This window comes from Myiozetetes cayanensis, unplaced genomic scaffold (assembly GCF_022539395.1).
Source record: "Myiozetetes cayanensis isolate MyiCay16 unplaced genomic scaffold, myiCay2020 scf5-8, whole genome shotgun sequence".
Lineage (NCBI taxonomy): Eukaryota > Metazoa > Chordata > Aves > Passeriformes > Tyrannidae > Myiozetetes > Myiozetetes cayanensis.
Window position 1 is genome coordinate 108,222,117 of NW_026087742.1, and position 17,494 is coordinate 108,239,610.

The window sequence follows — 17,494 nt, forward strand, 5'->3', positions numbered from 1 at the left end:
GAACTTCACGTTTTCATATTTGTTTGTCCATCAATGTTTGATTTTGCAAATTTAGGGCATAATACTTAGAGCAGACTTTGTGATTACGTACATGAATTTCATAGAAAGAGAGAGACTAACAGAGGTACACATTCCCTCTCTCACACAGACAGAGTACATGTTCAAATTGGGGTATTTCTTAATTCCTTGCTAAGAAAATGGGCAGAACTTAAAAGTATAAAAGCATAACTCCCCTGCACGACATTTAAAAGCATGTACTTAAGAACACTCTGAAGTGGAAAATAAAACCATCAAAAGAATAAGGCAAATCTATTTAGATTTGCTTTGATTTAGGAGCTGTCTGTTTAAACAAGGTGGAAAACCCCCTTACACTTCTGTGTTATGTATCAGTTGATTTTAAGCTAATGTAAAATCAATGCTTAATAAATAAAACGTTAATATGTTAAAACGTATGTGAAAGAAGAGATAGCACCGTAATATTTCTTTTCTTTACTTTTCACTCTCTTGCCTTTTTTTTGTTTCTTTTCTTTCCAATGAACTCATTCCTTGTCTACTCTCACTGTTTGACAGAGCATCTACAGTACAGTCTTTCCCCAGATATTGTCTTCTTGTTTGAATCTGCCCCCACTCTTTTGACTATCAAATTTCAGAATAATTTCTCTATAAATTAACTCACTAGTATTCTTCAGTGGCTCTGCAATCAAAAAGTTCCATCAAGTACATAAACCAAACCGTAATTCGAATCTCAGGAGACATTTCTCTGGTTTTATCTCTTAAAGAATCTTTATCCCTTCTCTCACAGCTTAAACTCCTTCCCCAATTTTTATTCTTTAATTTCAAATGGGAAAAGTTCTCTGAAATTTGACCAATAATTTTCTGAGGGAGATCATATTGCATCCATCTTTACTCTCTGCTCTTACTCCTCATGTGTCAAGGGTTTCATACACAAAGTAGATATGATAAAAGTATACACAATATTCTGTCTATGCTTACCCTATTTTTTTAACTGCATGTAATCTAGTTCTTCTATTTTATTCCTCAATATAACTCCTTCTTTTTTCTTCAGAAATAGTGCATTTATTCCCTAGATTAAACAACTAATTTTTTCACTTTTGTTGTGATAACATTATTCAGTAACAGACTAATAATTCTCAGAAGTGAAACATTAGAATTAAGCTCAGCCAACTATTAATTGAAGCAAATTATTTTTCCTAACAAGCTTTATATTATCTACTATATAGACTTTGAGAAATAACACTCAAGTCAGTATTTACATGCATTTGTGCATTCCACAACTGTGAATTTTAACAGTATTAACCAGGAATCCATTTTTTTTTAAAGTCCTAAATCTTACTTTAGTTTGTAATAGTAAAGTGAACTTACAATCGGAATATTCTGAATCACTGACTGGTAAGCTGGAGTCAGAAATTCAAGCTCGGCATCAACTTGGTCTTTACTCACAACGCATTCAATCTCATAGACACGAACGTCACAGGGGGACTTCAGAAGAATCTGACAGCGATAGGAACCAGCGTCTGGAGGAATGAACTTTATAGGAAGCCCAACTGTATCACTTCCATCTGAAAAAACAAACAAGCAAACAAAAAACCAAAATATACGATGATGTAAATCTTTTCAGAAACATCAAATTCACTTGCAGAATCTGAAGAGATTCCCAATAAACTGTAGGAGAGTCTCCCCAGAAGTACAATTCCAACAGCAGCAATTTCCAACAGGCAATGGGATTTTAGGAGTGCCGCCATATAAGCACAGCCACATTTGTGTTTTCCTAAAAAAATGGTATATTGAGGCATGTAAACAATATTTTCTATTGATTTTAGTAGTGCATGGAGAGAAGTATTTTAAAAGATTTCTTACATCTAGCAGAAAAGTTTAACACATATGAATTTCTGTAAATATAAATCAGTAGTGTATTAGTTACAACACTTTTGTCAACAGTTACTATCAGAGATACCAGTGACAATACAGTATTATTTGGATAAGAGTAGCTCCAACAATGACAGGAATTCTGTTAAATGTAGTAGTTCTCATGATACCTCATTAGACTTTTTCTGTGCCAAATTTTGGAGAGCTTCTGAAATTGCCAGGGGTGTTCAAACTGAAACAGAATCCGAAAAGTCTCGTTTCCCCAATCCACAGCACGTAAGGAAAACTCCCCACCATAATCTCTAGAGCAAGGAAAAAGCAATACAAATGCACATCTTTGCACAGAGCCAGATCTAACAAGTCTCTGCAAAGGTTTCCTCTGTTCTTGCTTACAGAAAAGATCAGACTCACAGCATTTTAAGCCCCTCACCAGCCCTCGTAAGACTCTTTCCTAAGGAGAAAGGAAGGTACATGAGGAACCCCAGTGACTGGCCATAAAAAGAGCTCCCCATTCCCAAGAGTCTCTAAGAAACCAGAAATACCACATGGAGCCTGCAGCTGTAAAAACTTCACTGCAATTTTATATGTAACAAAGACAGTTTCTCTTCACTGTTTTCCAAAGTTAGAAACAAATTCCTAAAGCTGGAAAAGAGAATGAGGAAAGTCAGCTACAATATAATGACGCAAGAGAACCTTACAAACAAAACTCCAAACAATTCACTTCTCACTGAAGTGGAACACCTGAAAAATTCTTGTGGAATTTTCCATTTTCTCCCTTATTTGGCTTATTTTCTGATGATACGTCTTCATTGGCAGTGCTGCTACTTCTATTCCACAAAGTGGCGCTCCCTCATGTGTTCAGGTTTCACCTCTCAGAAAATGAACCCCCTGTGGCCTTACGTCATCACTACTTCAGGTTTTCCACAAAAATAGCTGAAGTTCAACAGACAAATTGTACAGACTGACATTATTAACCTTTCAACATTACTAGACTATCAGAAAGATCATAAATCGCACCTCAGGTTTAACCCTTTCTGAAATAATTAGTTTGTTGTCTTTTAAAGACAAGATTAATGGCCTGGTAGTTTTTTTTAATTATTACTATTTTTTTTCTATGAAGTTATTATCCCTACAGGCTCTCTTCCACAAAAGTGACCTGAGTTTGTCAGTTATGCAAACAATGAGACTGCCTTTTTCATTCCTCAGTTCATTAGTATAGTCCCTGTCTATAGGAATTATTTTAGGGTGTTGAAACAAAATATTTACTTAAAATTTAAACTACATATTTTAAACACTTGTATTTCAAGATGAAGTAGATGTTTAACCATATATTTGAAGAAAGGTAATTCAGCATACTGGAAGCTCCAAAATATTTCTGTATGAGTTTTACTTTCTTGGATTAAATGGAAATTGTAACTACTAATATTTAGGGCTATCTTTCCCTGAGTTGAACCCATGTTTGAAATGCACCGTTTCAAACAGAAATGCCTCCTATAGAAAAACTTCAAAAGAGAAGCCATGAAAAATACATTCCATATTTATAATTTTTAGTTTGGCATTACTTTGGTAAAAGTATAGATTCTTATGCATTTAAAAATACATTGAAGAAAAGCTCAGTTGAGTAACTGAAATATTATGCTTAATTACAAAGAATGAAAAGAAAAGCAAGTAAATAGGTGATGTTTATTTAATAATGATAAGTATTTTCTACAATAAGACATGGTTTCTGAAGTGAGACAGGACCTCCAAATCAAAATTATTACAGAAATCACTTGTCTTTGAATTATTGGTGAAGGTCACTTTTTTTTTCCCTGCAAAACATTTTCCATGCTAATTTTAAATACCATGAAGTAAACTGGGCTTAGAGTTGTCTCAGTGTAGCATGTTTTCTACTTCTTAAGACTCATAAGATACTCAACAACGATTAATCAAGGAATACATTTAAAGATTCAATGAAAATAAATCATTGGGTCACAACTTGCCTAACAATTTCTGAGACAAAAATTAGTAACAGTAAGCAATGGACAGCAATTATGTTGTTTCTATGTAAGAGGGAGCAGAGCCTGCAAGCATTTCTTCACAGTGAAAAGTCAGGCAGGACAATACAGAGTTTTGCTACAGTGATACACAGCATATTTACTGTTTGACAGGGAAATATTCCACATTAAATTGTCCAACCATTTTATTTTATAGAATGATGCCAGAAAAACACTCGTGGGAAACATTTACTCAGTCGTATTGGGTTTGTTTGTGGGACATTTGACAAAACAGGAGTATTTGCAAACCCAAAACTTTTAGTGTTAATAACATGCATTCCTGGAAGGCTAAATTACACATGCAGACAATTACACATTGGTCATGTTCTCTGGCAACTTATTCCAAAAGACAATCTGATCATCATCTGGAATTAACAAAGTCCTTGCCTTCATAACTCCTCATTTTAGGTCTGCCTGACCTGAATTCAAAGTTAGTCCTCCAGTTTCACTAGCCAACAAAAAGTACCTCTCAAAGATAATTAATGACAGTTGGTTTGACATTAAAATGTAAGAAAAAACATATTCTCCAAGTCAGTAATAAAACCACTAAGCAGATTAATCACTGTTGAGTCCTATTGCAAATTGTTGGAGGAGGCTATGAGTAAGAACAGAAATGCTACTCTTCCATACCACACACTGTTGGTGTAATTTCTGAAGGTAGGAAAGTATGGGCCTTCAGCAGTCATCAGCTAATTGCACTTAATAATAGCTTTTGTTCAACAATGATGGTTCTATCTATTTAGAAGTTCAAAGCTAAATTTCTCAGTGAACTTATCTCAGCCCCTGACACGGTGCATGTGCCACAAATAACTGGTTAAATTAACCCGAGGACTGAATTGTCAGGTATGGACTCTTAGAAGGTTAAATAAGCAACCATTCTGACTTTTGTTTATATATCAGGTTTTCAAATCAGCTCATCTGAATTAAATCACTTTACTCAGTAGTCTTGAAAAAGCTCTTTAGTATACCTTAATGAATGCTGATAGGTTTTGAAACTTATGCTATCACTGGGTATGTTTATTTGCTGATTTGCTTTCACTTTATCTGAATACAACAGACTTGTAGAAGTTTCTAAAAAACCTACTAATGGTTAATTGGCTCTTTTTTCACTTAAATACAATATATCATTACACATCTAAACAAACAGTTAAATACACTTTATCAATCAGAAAAGGAAGATCTACCGGGGGGGAAGGGGGGGAAGAATTAAAGCAGGTTTTCCTTAATTGATTTAAAACTGCAAATGGTTTTTTCAGTGCCTTGTCATGAATACTCAGCAGCCGTGTTTGTGTATCACCTTCAGCAGCCAGTGAGGAGCTGTGTGTCACTGCAAAAAAGCAGAACTAAGACATTCTTGGGAGGTTGGCTGTTTAATAATCACTGCCCCCTAATATTTCTGAGGAATACTCATAGGCACTTTTTGAAACAAGCAGTCACTACACCAGTGGGCAACTGGAATGGTGCCAAGTAAAAAGTTTGATTAATACAGCCTCAGAAGCTTTGTGATGCTTAGGTGCTTTCTTAAGTCATCTGATGAATAGCCCTTACTGAAAAGGATTATCCAAATTATAAAGAATTACACTGAGGAAATAATTCAAAGACTCTGGAACTAAAATCCCATCCAAGTCAGAGTTAAGTTCTCTCTAGAATTTACACACAAAATTGACAAAAAAATTCCAAACTGATTCTTTGTGACTGGAAAGAAGTGGCCGAGAGAAGACATTTAAAAAATAAGCAACAGAGAGGAAAAGACAGAAGACCAAACAAAATTTCCTAAACAAAAAAAAGGCTCAGAACTATTAAAAAGACCCCACTGAATGCATAAGGAAGTATTACATGGAGATAGAATCAAAGACCAAGTCTCTTATATCACTCACTGCAAAATAGTAAGTTAATGTCAAAATTAGTAATGAAGGTTTTATAGCAAAAAGATATAACAAGAACTAACTAGAGATTTCTGTGGTATGGTTCTTTTTTTTTTGCAATCTAAAATTCTCTGAGAAAATAGGTTGTTGTTTTTTTTTTTTTTTTTAAGAGAGAAAAAAGTAACCCAGTAGTTGTTTTAACAGAAGCAACAAAAAAAAGTTAGAAAAATCTGAATCAATTAACTGTGGGAGCAATTATCTAGAAAGTAGAAAAATTCTAACAATTCTTGATAGTTCCATAGAGAAAGCTTTGTCATAATTCACTGGGGAGGAAAGGGAAAAAAAAAAAAAGTAAAAATAATTAAACTAGAGAGCTCTTTTTGGACATTCTTTGCAAGTAGAACAGCAGGGAGCCAACACTGTTAAATACTGTAGTAAGAGGCAGTAGAACTCTAATATTAGCTTTTGATATGGAATCTAAATTAGATAGCAAGGTGGAACAACATTCTTTTTCATTGAAAATGCATTGTGAGCTTTTATTTCTTCCTGGACAAGTTTAATGCAAAATAGTACAACCTAGCCATCAAAAAAATGTGGTTTTAATTCTATTTTCATGCCTAGGTTTTTATGTTTATTTTTATAAATGAGAAAATAAACCATCTGGCATGGCAAGAAACATTCTCAGTGCATGCTTGCCTTAGAAAAGTTCATCAACAAACATGATAATAAAATGCAGTAAGTGTATATCAGGACATGCTTGCTTAGGTGCACATCCATTTGAAAATTAAAATGGATAAAAATCTCATAGAACTGCATAATTTTTTCATTACTGATGGAATATATTTGTATATTTATCATTACATGACAACAGCCATTGGTATTTATTATTACAAGGTATAAAATAAAGTACTGACACGCTGGTACCAACGTGCTGCTGAAATGCTTTTGAACAGCAATTGCTATCAATCATTTACTCCCTTATATTTTCTTTCCTTTAAAATGCTTCTAGTCCAAGGGTACTGCTATCAGGTTTCTGCTAATAGTACAAGTGGTAATCTAAAGTGCTTTGAAGGCAGAAGATTGCAAGCAAAAAAAAAAGGTCTGTAAAAAAAGAAAACCAAATAAGTAGGAAGCCCTTCTTATAAAGTGCTCAGATGCTGAGGTATCCATGAACTGTCACCTGCAATTATGTGAGGTGCTCTGTCTCAGGAATTTCTACAGGTTCTTTTTCCCATTACTCAAAGCCATCCCCACTGTCACCTTACAATATATTTTAAGGCACAGACTATTCCAGAAAATTCATTAATTTCCTAACTCTAAGATACATTCTTATTTAATATTAGATGACATATTACTGGATGTTTATCTTAACCCTACAATTTCATCAAATAATTGTTATATTAAGCCCTAACCTGACAGCTGGAGCAAAAGTGTGTATCTTAGGAAAGCTTCCACTTTCTTTTTTAAAAGGCTGAGTGGGAAAAGATTGTTGTTTGTACCAAGTTTGTGTCAGTATTTAATAAACCTCACATTCACATCATTTTACAGGTATCACAAATTGTTTCTTTACAAAGCTCTGTCTTATGCAGAAAGTGCTATGCTTCCTGCAAAGAGCATTTCACAGTCTTTACAGTCAGACATATTTTCTCTTTTTAAATACTGACAGGTAACCTGAGCAGGACCTCTTTCCCTCTGAGATCACTGCAAGATCAAGGTATTCAATCTTTCAAGACCTTGAAACAATTACTATAGAACTTGGCTGAACTCATCCCCATTTGTAACCTTTCCTTCTGGAAAACAGAACTGCATGTGATGTTCCAGTAATATGCTAGCCTTTCATAAAATGGTAACAGCACTTTTCAATACCTACACTTTATATTTCCAGCTGGGCATTCATGGAGCCTTGTTTTTCAAAATTTTTTTACAAAATCCCTTAATGAAAGAGTAAGGGGGCTGAAGTCAGAAAAACATAGAGGAGGAAATAAAGCTGACAGCTTTGGTTCATACTGTGAGAGAGGTGCTCTGCTGCTTTGCAGATTTCTCAAATATTTTGGGAGATATCACTTTTCAAAACAAAGCCCTTCCTCCCCTTCCAACCTATGCTATTTCATCTTTGGTACATAACAGTACTCAGCATAAAATCCATGTTTTTCAAAGGAAGTCAACTGCCCAGTAAATTACTCTGCTTAGTTAAAGCTGATTTTTCATTACCTTCTGAAAAAACATATGGCACTGACTTTTGTATTGGTTTTCACAGTTCTACCCCAAAGTCCATAGAAATTTCTTTCTTTCCCAACCATAGCAAGTGTTGTACTGCTGGACAAGATCAGGAAATATACAGTAGATGTTTATAAAATCTATTCAACAAAGATAATATGATAGCTCTGACTTGCCAAACATTGTCCTTACTTGCAGGACGAGCCTACTCACTTCTACAGATACAGTTTTGCGAAATAAAACTGCAAGGCAGGAAATCTTGACACTGACACTCATGCAAGCAGATGTCAGAGTTCACTGATTAAAATCTACATCACATATGCACATCCTGACTCCAAAAGGCTTCATTTTCCAAGTAAGTTTGAAGCCTTTTCTGTCTATTCACATGTTCTTCTTCTAGGTAGACTCCAAATTTCAGTAAAACTTCTGAATCTCAATTCTGACCAGAGAATGAGGTAAAGGTAAATGTTTTCTGAGGATTATCATCCTTCTTCATCACTGCAGTAAATCTATTCACAACAACATAAAAGAGGTCTTCTCAGGGTTTTTTCACAGTACAAAAAAACCCTATAGTAAATATAACTATTCTCCACTGAATTCATTATTGCAGATATTAAGCACAAAAGAAATGCATGCAGTATAATATTTAAATCCCTCTCACTTTTTGCAAGACCAAAATAACTTTCTGCTAATACATATATATAGTAGAAACAGCTATTCAACAGATAAAGCTGGAATGAAAACTATTATGATAAAGACCTATATCATCATTTTTCAGAACCACATTTTGAAACAGAATCATACTTTAAATAAATCCTTCATATGAAGGAATAGTAAAAAGGAATGCTACCACTTAATACTTTTTAATCCCACTTGTGCTTCACTACCTGAATGATTAGGACAACCAGATGTAATTCAATTTTTATTATTTATTTTAAATATTTATTATACAGCCAGTTAAATCATAGAACTGAACTCTGAAAGTTAACAAGGAGTTAGAATAAAACCTGAACATTTAAACAGTAAAATGAAAGGATAACTTTTTTGTTGTTGCTGTTATTGGGTAGAGACTATGCAATTTTGCTTTAAAAGATTAAGACTTTATTCATAAAAATAAAGCAACCCTAAGATGCAGGAGAATATATACAGCACACGGACCATGGAATACTAGAAGGAAACAACAGAATTACTGATAACGATTTTTTGAAGAATAGATTTAAGTCCCCAGGAAATTGCTTTAGAAACACAAACAAATAAATAAATAAATAAAATGCAAAAAACACTGAGTTGATTAATCCTGCTGCTGAGCAAATATATGACATAAGGTTTAGAAATCATAGAAAGAAGGAGATAAGGTTGTCCATAGGTCATGAAAAAATACAAATCCAAATTTTAAAACACTGCATATAATTATCAAGAAATATTAAAAATTATTACTAACATGAAAAGTCCACAATGATACACCATGGGCAAATGTGTTTATTTAGCTATCTGAGATTATGATGTAAAACACAAAAGAAAAACACTGAAAATATCATATTGACAGTAAGAAGGATACATGCCAAATAATGATTTAATTCTTGATTGCTAGTTGTTCTGCACTTTATTTACTGGAAAGTATGGCAATGAAATCATAACATCATATATTTCTAACTATAGACTATAATTTAGTCTACAAAAGAAAAATACTGAGACCAGATCAACATGTCTCTCCCAGCTGAAAAGCAACAGAACCAGAGGAAAAGGGAGGTTTAGATTAGATACCACAAAAAAATTCTTCTCTGATAGGGTGGTCAGGCCTTGGAATAGGCTTCCCAGGGAAGTGGTGGAATCACCAAACCTGGAAGAATTCAAAAAACATGTAGATGCGTTACTTAGGGATGTGGTTTAGTGGTGAACATGGTGGTGCTGGGTGAACAGTTGGACTCGATGATCTCAGAGGTCTTTTCCAACCTTAGTGACTCTTGACTCCTTGGGTCACATAACATTAACACTCTGCAGGGGCTGAGCTTGAATTGCTCAGCAGATACACAGAATTAGAAGTGATCATGAGGTTGCCCTTGTCCTAAGCTTCATTTTCGAGCAATGGAACATTTTTGTGGTTTGCCTTTTTCAAATTCTTTCATAATTTCCACAGACTCCCAGGCAGGCACCAGACCCTTCAGTTCTGTAGTAGCTCTTCTGCCAACACTGTGTACTGAGACAAGATCATGTCCCTGGTCCTTATGCCTCTAAATTATCTGTAGATCTCATTGGCCATTTGAGCATTAAGAAAGAGCTCTCACTGAGATAAAAATTTTGCATGACTGTCAGTCCTTTTCACTACCAACTGCTTTCCAAAACCAGCCTCTCCCCTGGTTTAGCATGCAGACTCTTTCACACATACTACTACATGTTTGGTTGCACTAAAATTCATAGTTTCTAACTATGTAACAGTTCCAACTAACTTCTTTCACAAAATCTGTGTCATTGCTAACTCAACATAGTCTTTATATAATCTTCCAAATTACTGAAATGTAGTTTATATTTATTTATTGTTCTTAAGTACTCCCTTTCCAATGACTCTCCAGTAATGAACTAACAGCACTTGCTAAATCTTTTAAATCTGGCCAGTGTATTATTTTAGATCCATACAAATATAGTGTATGATTTGGGTTTTGATCAAGATATCACACTGGAAGCAAGGTAAACATATTGTACTCTTCTTATCTATTTGATCTGCAATACTGTCAAAAATGTAATAAGGTTTTTTAACAAGACCTATTTTTACAAGAAAATTCTTCAAGTGGCATTGATTTTTACCTTCTAATTCCCTGTTGGCAGAGTTCTTAAAATATTGGTTGCACACTTCCTGCTACTTCAGTCTAAGAAATTCTGATACAAAGATTGATTTTAGTTAACTTCCTTTCACCTTTGTTTTTCTTCATAAATCTAAGCACTGTAATTTCTTCAGAGAAGCAGCTACTCCTGCCCTGAGGAAAGCTACCACCATGCCTAAGATACTGCTGCTTCCTCAGATAATGATGTCAAAATTTTCAGAGCAAGATCAATGGTTTGCCTCCATCCACAGGACCACCACCTGGGGACGTCTGTTACCATGTTATATTTTCTGTAAATATTCCTGTGTTTCCTCATTAGTACAATAAATACACTGAACCAGCTGGAGCTGTCTTTCTACTGAACCCATCTTTGGTTTGATGCTATCAGCTTGTTATCCCAGCTTGCCTTTTTAGCTGTTCTTAGCTCAGCACCTCTCTGAATTCACTACAAAACCCCATTTGGCTTTCTGCATCATCCTGACATTTTTAACCCCTCATGTAACTATTAAGCATCCTAGAAAGAAAACATAGATATCAAAAAGATTGTGTACAATGCAGCATGATTTATTTTCTGACTTTATACTGCTTACTTCCCTCTTTCAGATATTTGTATAATATCCTTTGATGGATAAAGAAGCAGCATGAACTAAGAGCAAAATAACTAATTCCTTACTGCAGTGTAGTTTATTCACTACATTTTTGTAATTAATATTCTAAATTTTTCAGATATATTCATTCACATTTAACTTCCGAAATAATCTGAGAAGTTGCTAAGCAACAGTAACCTACCAGCTGGTCACCTTTGCTCTGAGATCATGATAGAGATCTTATTATGTCATCAGATCTGTGTATGCAGATTTTCCTCTCTCCCTTCCAGCTGGTATTTCCCTCTTCTTCAGTGCAATCCAAAGAACCTCCTACACTCAGAGTCATTATGAATTTTTTTTAGTTCAACTCTATTTTAATTGCTACAAACACACACATTTATTTTTTAACTTGGCAACAAAAGTATTTCAACTAGGATTTAAATATTCTGTCACACATTAAACGTTTAAGCCTTCAACCAGTGTTAATCATCTATTCTACAACTTCTACTGACTGCTTGTCCTGCAGTCACTCATCAGTCTTGTTTCTAGTACTGCAATTACTATTGCTGTCATCTTCCAAAAAACACACTCTAAATGTATCATAGCACAGATACTGCAAGTGAATTAGAATGTACCTATAACAAAAAAACTTGCCTGAACAAAAAAACAAAGAAATTCTTCATTATTATTCCAGAAAGAAACAAAAACCACAAGGTATACATCAAGCATGAAAGCACAACTGATTGCAGTGACACTGGGAGAAGTGAACTGCAGAAATCTGCAGAAGGACTCCATTGATCAAGAAAAGAAGTGACAAAACAAAACTATGGGTGGACTGTCTATAATTCAAGTCTTTACTGAATTCACTAAGCAAACTAGTACTTTAAGTAGCGAAACCAAAGATTATTTGTGTTGTTATCTGTCACCTGTAGGACATGTCACATTAGCCATGATATAAATTGAAATTTTATCATTGGACCATTTAGGTGGAAAAGACCTCTAATATCAATGAGTCCAGTTGTTAATCCACCACTAAACCAGGTCCTTAAGTGTCACATCTCCACATCTTTTAAATACCATCAGGGATGGTGACTCCACCACTGCCCTGGACAACCTGTTCCAGTGCTGCTTTCAGTGAAGAAATTTTTTCTAATATCTGACTTAAACCTCCACAGGTACAACTTGAGACCATTTCCTCTTTTCCTGTCATTTGTTACTTGGGAGAAGAGACTGAGCCCCCCACTTTGCTATGACCTCATTTCAGGTAGTTGTAGGGAGCAATAAGGTCCACCTTGAGACTCCTTATCTCCAGGAGAACAATCCCAGCTCCCTCAGCCACTCAAGTTGTTGTTTGCGTGGGGTGTTTTTTTGTTTGTTGTTGGTTTTTTACAAAATGCAACCTTTACAGTTTAAAAAAAAGCATTAAAAAAAAAGGAAAAAAAAAACCAACTAGCAAGAAAGGGAACAAAATGAAAGCCAAGAAAAAAATTAAGATTTTAGTATGAAATTTAAGATACTAGAAAAATTAGAGTTGATAGAGAGTGACCAAAGCTGATAAGATCACTTGGAAGTCTAAGGCACAACTATTCATTGGTGAGGGTCAGGGAGAAATGAGCTCAAATTCAGGATCTGTCAGACAAAGAGAAATTATTTCTCTTTTAGAGCAAGTCTCCTGTGCTTGTGTGCCTTTGAGAAAACCAAGAACAAGTGGAAAGCACTGGTTTGAGCTCACATATAGAACTTAGGTAATGACAATAAAGACAAAGTTGAGGATTTTATCAGTAGTAAAAAGGAAATAAAGATAATTTTCTGGATCTATTTAGGAAAACCTTAAAAACAAAATTATCATGGCAAAAGAATCCAACCAAATTCATCATCTTTGAGATTATTCTTACCTGTTTTCTGAGATGAAAGGTCTTTTGCTTCCAGATTAACTCTGGTTGATGGCAATACTGGAATAGAGAACTTAGCAGGAACTTCAAAAAATTCTTGCATGCTCACTTCCACACTGTAATCCACATACTTCAGCTCTGTGGGGTATTTACGAGGTTTCAGAAGTGCACGTTTCTACAAGTGAAGGAATAATATATCCATATGGACAATCACCTCATAATATTTTCAGGTTAAGAAATGCAAAATTATACAGGCTTAATTCTAAAATTGGATTGGTAATTAAGCAAGTTAGACAGCAACTTTTGAGTGGTCCTTCCAAACAAAAACGGTGCTAAATTTTTTTAGACATCATGTATGTGAAACATTTGCTTAAGAAAAATACATTTTGAAATTTACAGCAAACCCACACCCTCCTCAGAAACCAGTCTGCTAGACTTTATAGGTATATATTATATTCAGGAAAGGTAAGCAAAGGGGAGAAATCTATTTTGTATCAGTTGTGGAAAGATGCTTCTTCTCTTACTTCCTAAAGTTCCTGAGTAATATAAAGAATGAGAAAGAAAAGTAATTTTGATATGTGGCAAGGGATAACTATTAGCTGAATTGACTTCGATATTTTATTGTTGACAATATATTTTAGAAATTAGGGCATTTAGAATTAATTTTAGGGACAAGTAAACTCCTCCTCTTGGTAAAAAGCATGGCTAATCAACAGCATGAAACACATTAGTAAAGGATTAGCACAGTATATTAAGGCAAGGTCAATATAAGCATATGAACCTCTTAATGAACTAAATTTGATTCCTGTAGGATACCATTACAAAAATAATGTAATGATTTAATACACTACTTGCTCAAAATTGCTATTTTCAATCCAATAACACAGTATAATTGCAATGCTCAAGAGTAATTGTAAGCTGAACAAATTTAAAACGTGAAACTAGTCACATATTTTTTACAGACAAGTCTTTGAATTCATGACTGTTGTGAATTATCTTGAAGCAAGAGTAGGGAGGAGATAACTACAGAAATATTCAGAGTTTGCTAAGAAAACTCATTTATTATCAAAATCAATTGCTTTAAAACAATGCCAGGACAGCAGCCATCACAGTACATATTTCAGTGGGCTTAGGAATGCAAATCCACTGTGGGAATACAAAAATACAATTTAAAAGGTAAGGTGATTATTCTTAAAGATTACTACTAAGGGTAATATGGTCAAATTACTGTTAAAATCAACAAGCCTGGTGATCTGCTTTGGGTTGGTGGTGGGTTTCTTTATTTTTATTTATTTTTTATTATTATTTTTATTTATGTTTTAATACAAAACTCTCATTCCCTTGTTGGATTCAGAAAGCAGACTTACACTATGCCATTGCTTTGTTTTGACCATTAGTGTATCCATCCAAATTGTCAATAAGGTGTCAAAATACACATGGACTTTGGGAACCTACTAAGCTTTAGTTGCTAATACACTTTTCTTGGCACAAATAAAGATGGAAACAGATAATTATTCAAGATTCCTGTTTAATGAAGAACAAGAAAAATTTTCCTGCGAGTTCAAAATCTGAACTCTCCATTTACTGATTTTTATCATACAAGACTGGGAGTTGACAGAAATTACTCTCTCACATACAAAATTAATTTAAAAATCAATAGGTGCAAATAGTTCAGTTGGTAAATTAATAGTAAGTTCCCCTTCTCTCTGACAGGACTGAAATGCCAGTGGGAAAAAGAAACTTCATTATCTCTTGTAATGGGAAGTTCCCAACCAAAAGAATGACACATATTTACCAGTTTAAATTTGATCTGATCTTCTGCATAATCAAATATAAATTTATACCTACACATGATTTTGGTAACTAGATTCTTTTCCAGCATGGGAATAAAAATCCAACATGCTCACATAGTTTTGGTAAATTTTAATTGACAAAATAATTGTAAAATGACATTTGGTGGAACTCTGAACACATTTAAGTTCCAATTATCTTGAAGAGATATTATTTTTTAAAATCCCTGAAATACTTTAAGATCCTTCTTCTTGCTATCTCATTTTTAAAGATATGTTAGGAAAAAAGCCAGTTGGTTAGTAGTACATAGTCTATGAACATTTCAAATATTTCCTGGCAAAAGTAAAGGATGTAAATATTTTTAATAAGTGACCTAGGCGAAAAAGAAAATCCTGCAAGCACACACAAGACCAAACTCTGTTTTCCCATAGGATAACATTTCCAAGAGAAAATGTCTCTCATTTCTAATATTTTTCAGGGTAGTGAGAGTTAAATGCAATTTAATATTTTTTAACTCTCACTATCAGTTCAGATCTAAGGCTGCTCTGTTACAACAAGACAGATTCCAGGTACTTCTACTTCATCAGTGTGATGGTTCGTGATATTCCAAGTGTGGAAGTGTTATTACCAGAGAAGAACAGAATTTGCGTTCAGTTCCCAGGATTAATTACTTTTTAAGAATAATTTTTCAAAAAGGGAATGGAGGGTATATTAAGCATCAGAATTAAAATTGGTAATTTTCAAAGACCTATTGATTTTGCAAGGTATTTTCTTTGGACTTTCTAATGCAAAGGATGGTAGATACTGTTACAGAGTACCTGAGGTACCTTTTCTCTTTCCTTGCATATTACTGTTCCCCAAATCCTAATTTAGCCCCATTTTTTCCTTACAGGAATTAACTTCTAAAACTGTTCCTCATGAATGAAGAATTTTATTATCTGTCTCTCAGAATCCCTGTGATTAATTCTGTTTGCCATCTCCCCTAATCCCATATCAAAGATAAGCGATGTAATATAAAAGACATTGGTCCCACTTGTAAAGTCAACGAATTGAAATCTGACCACAGATCCCTTCATGAAAAGTTCATTCCCACTCAAACATATCTAATGTAACTTTTTAATTACAGTATCTTCTCTCCTCAAGGACAGCACGATTCTTTCTCAAAAAAAAAAAAAACACATAAAAATTGTTTAAACTGAGCATACAACTTTTCCATAATCATACTGAAAAACACAAGAATTCATTCTTGATTCCTGGCACACTATGAAGAGCAAAAACTTTGAAGATCACACCCGGACAGGACTAGGATGAGACTTTGACACATCAGTCAAACTGTAGAAGTCACAAGTCTACAAGGCCTATGCTCATTTTTTTATTGATCAAAACCAAAAATCATCAACATCACTGTGGTGTACTAAGACAAAAATACTCCATGTTGCTTAGTCACATGGAGAGCAGCATAGAAAGAAAATGCACAATGGTTGGAATTTGGTAAATCTGGTGTCCATGCTCAGATGAGCCATGCATTCCAACAGAAGTGAAATGGAGCCTAAGGAAATACTTTTTACAGCTTAACAATGAGGGCACATCTGGACACAGTGGGAAGGGCAAGCTTTACTTCCGGGATTCCCACAGAATAGGATTTCTCTTCCTTTCCTATCATAATGTCTAATTATACAAGGAGCTTACTGGCATCTCTGACTATGAAGAAAGGGTTCTGTTTCTAGTAACTGGGTCTAGTTTGTGCCTCTTTATGTAGATTCAAGAAAAAAAAGGAAAACCAAGGCATGTTATTTTGATCTTCACTGACTGCAGCATCTTGCCCCTCACATTCCCATAAAGAATTCTCCTCAATGTTATTTCCTTCTTTCTTTTACTCACTTCCCTCTATTTACAATTAGCAACTTCAGCCTAAGCAAGTTATGTTCTTCTTCCACATTCTCTTGCCTTTCTTTCCACATATCCTTTTCCTTCTCTTGTTATCTATGTTCACCAGAACTTTCCACCTACAGCTTTCTCTAATTAATCATTAACACAAAGGCTGTTCTGTGAATAATTTGGTCTGTGAATGTCAGACCCAACCTTAACAGTGGCTGAGTTCCATCCTATATTACTTTTACTACTACCTAAAAATTTTTTAGTAGGAATTAATTAACGAAATAGGCAGGAAGTAACACAGTTACACCGTTGTATAGGAAAAATATATTAAAAAAATTATTATATGTTTTAATAATTCTATTCATTAAAACAATCAAAATAGATCTTTGTTTCTTGCATCAAGGAAAATAAATGGTAAAAACATAGCATGAAAACAGGTATGACTTTCACCTGGGTTTACAGATGGGACAAATAAAAAATTAGAGCAGTTGTTACTGATTGCACACATCCAGTTTGACTTCA

General features: G+C 34.4%; 1 protein-coding gene across 1 annotated transcript in view; it reads right to left on the reverse strand.

Moving 5' to 3' along the window:
• The window catches only part of CFAP47 (cilia and flagella associated protein 47), a 271,615-nt gene that overhangs the window by 147,985 nt on the left and 106,136 nt on the right, over positions 1–17,494 (reverse strand). The window contains 2 exon segments of the mRNA XM_050332181.1: positions 1,384–1,580; positions 13,307–13,478. Coding sequence (XP_050188138.1) covers positions 1,384–1,580; positions 13,307–13,478 — 369 coding nt within the window.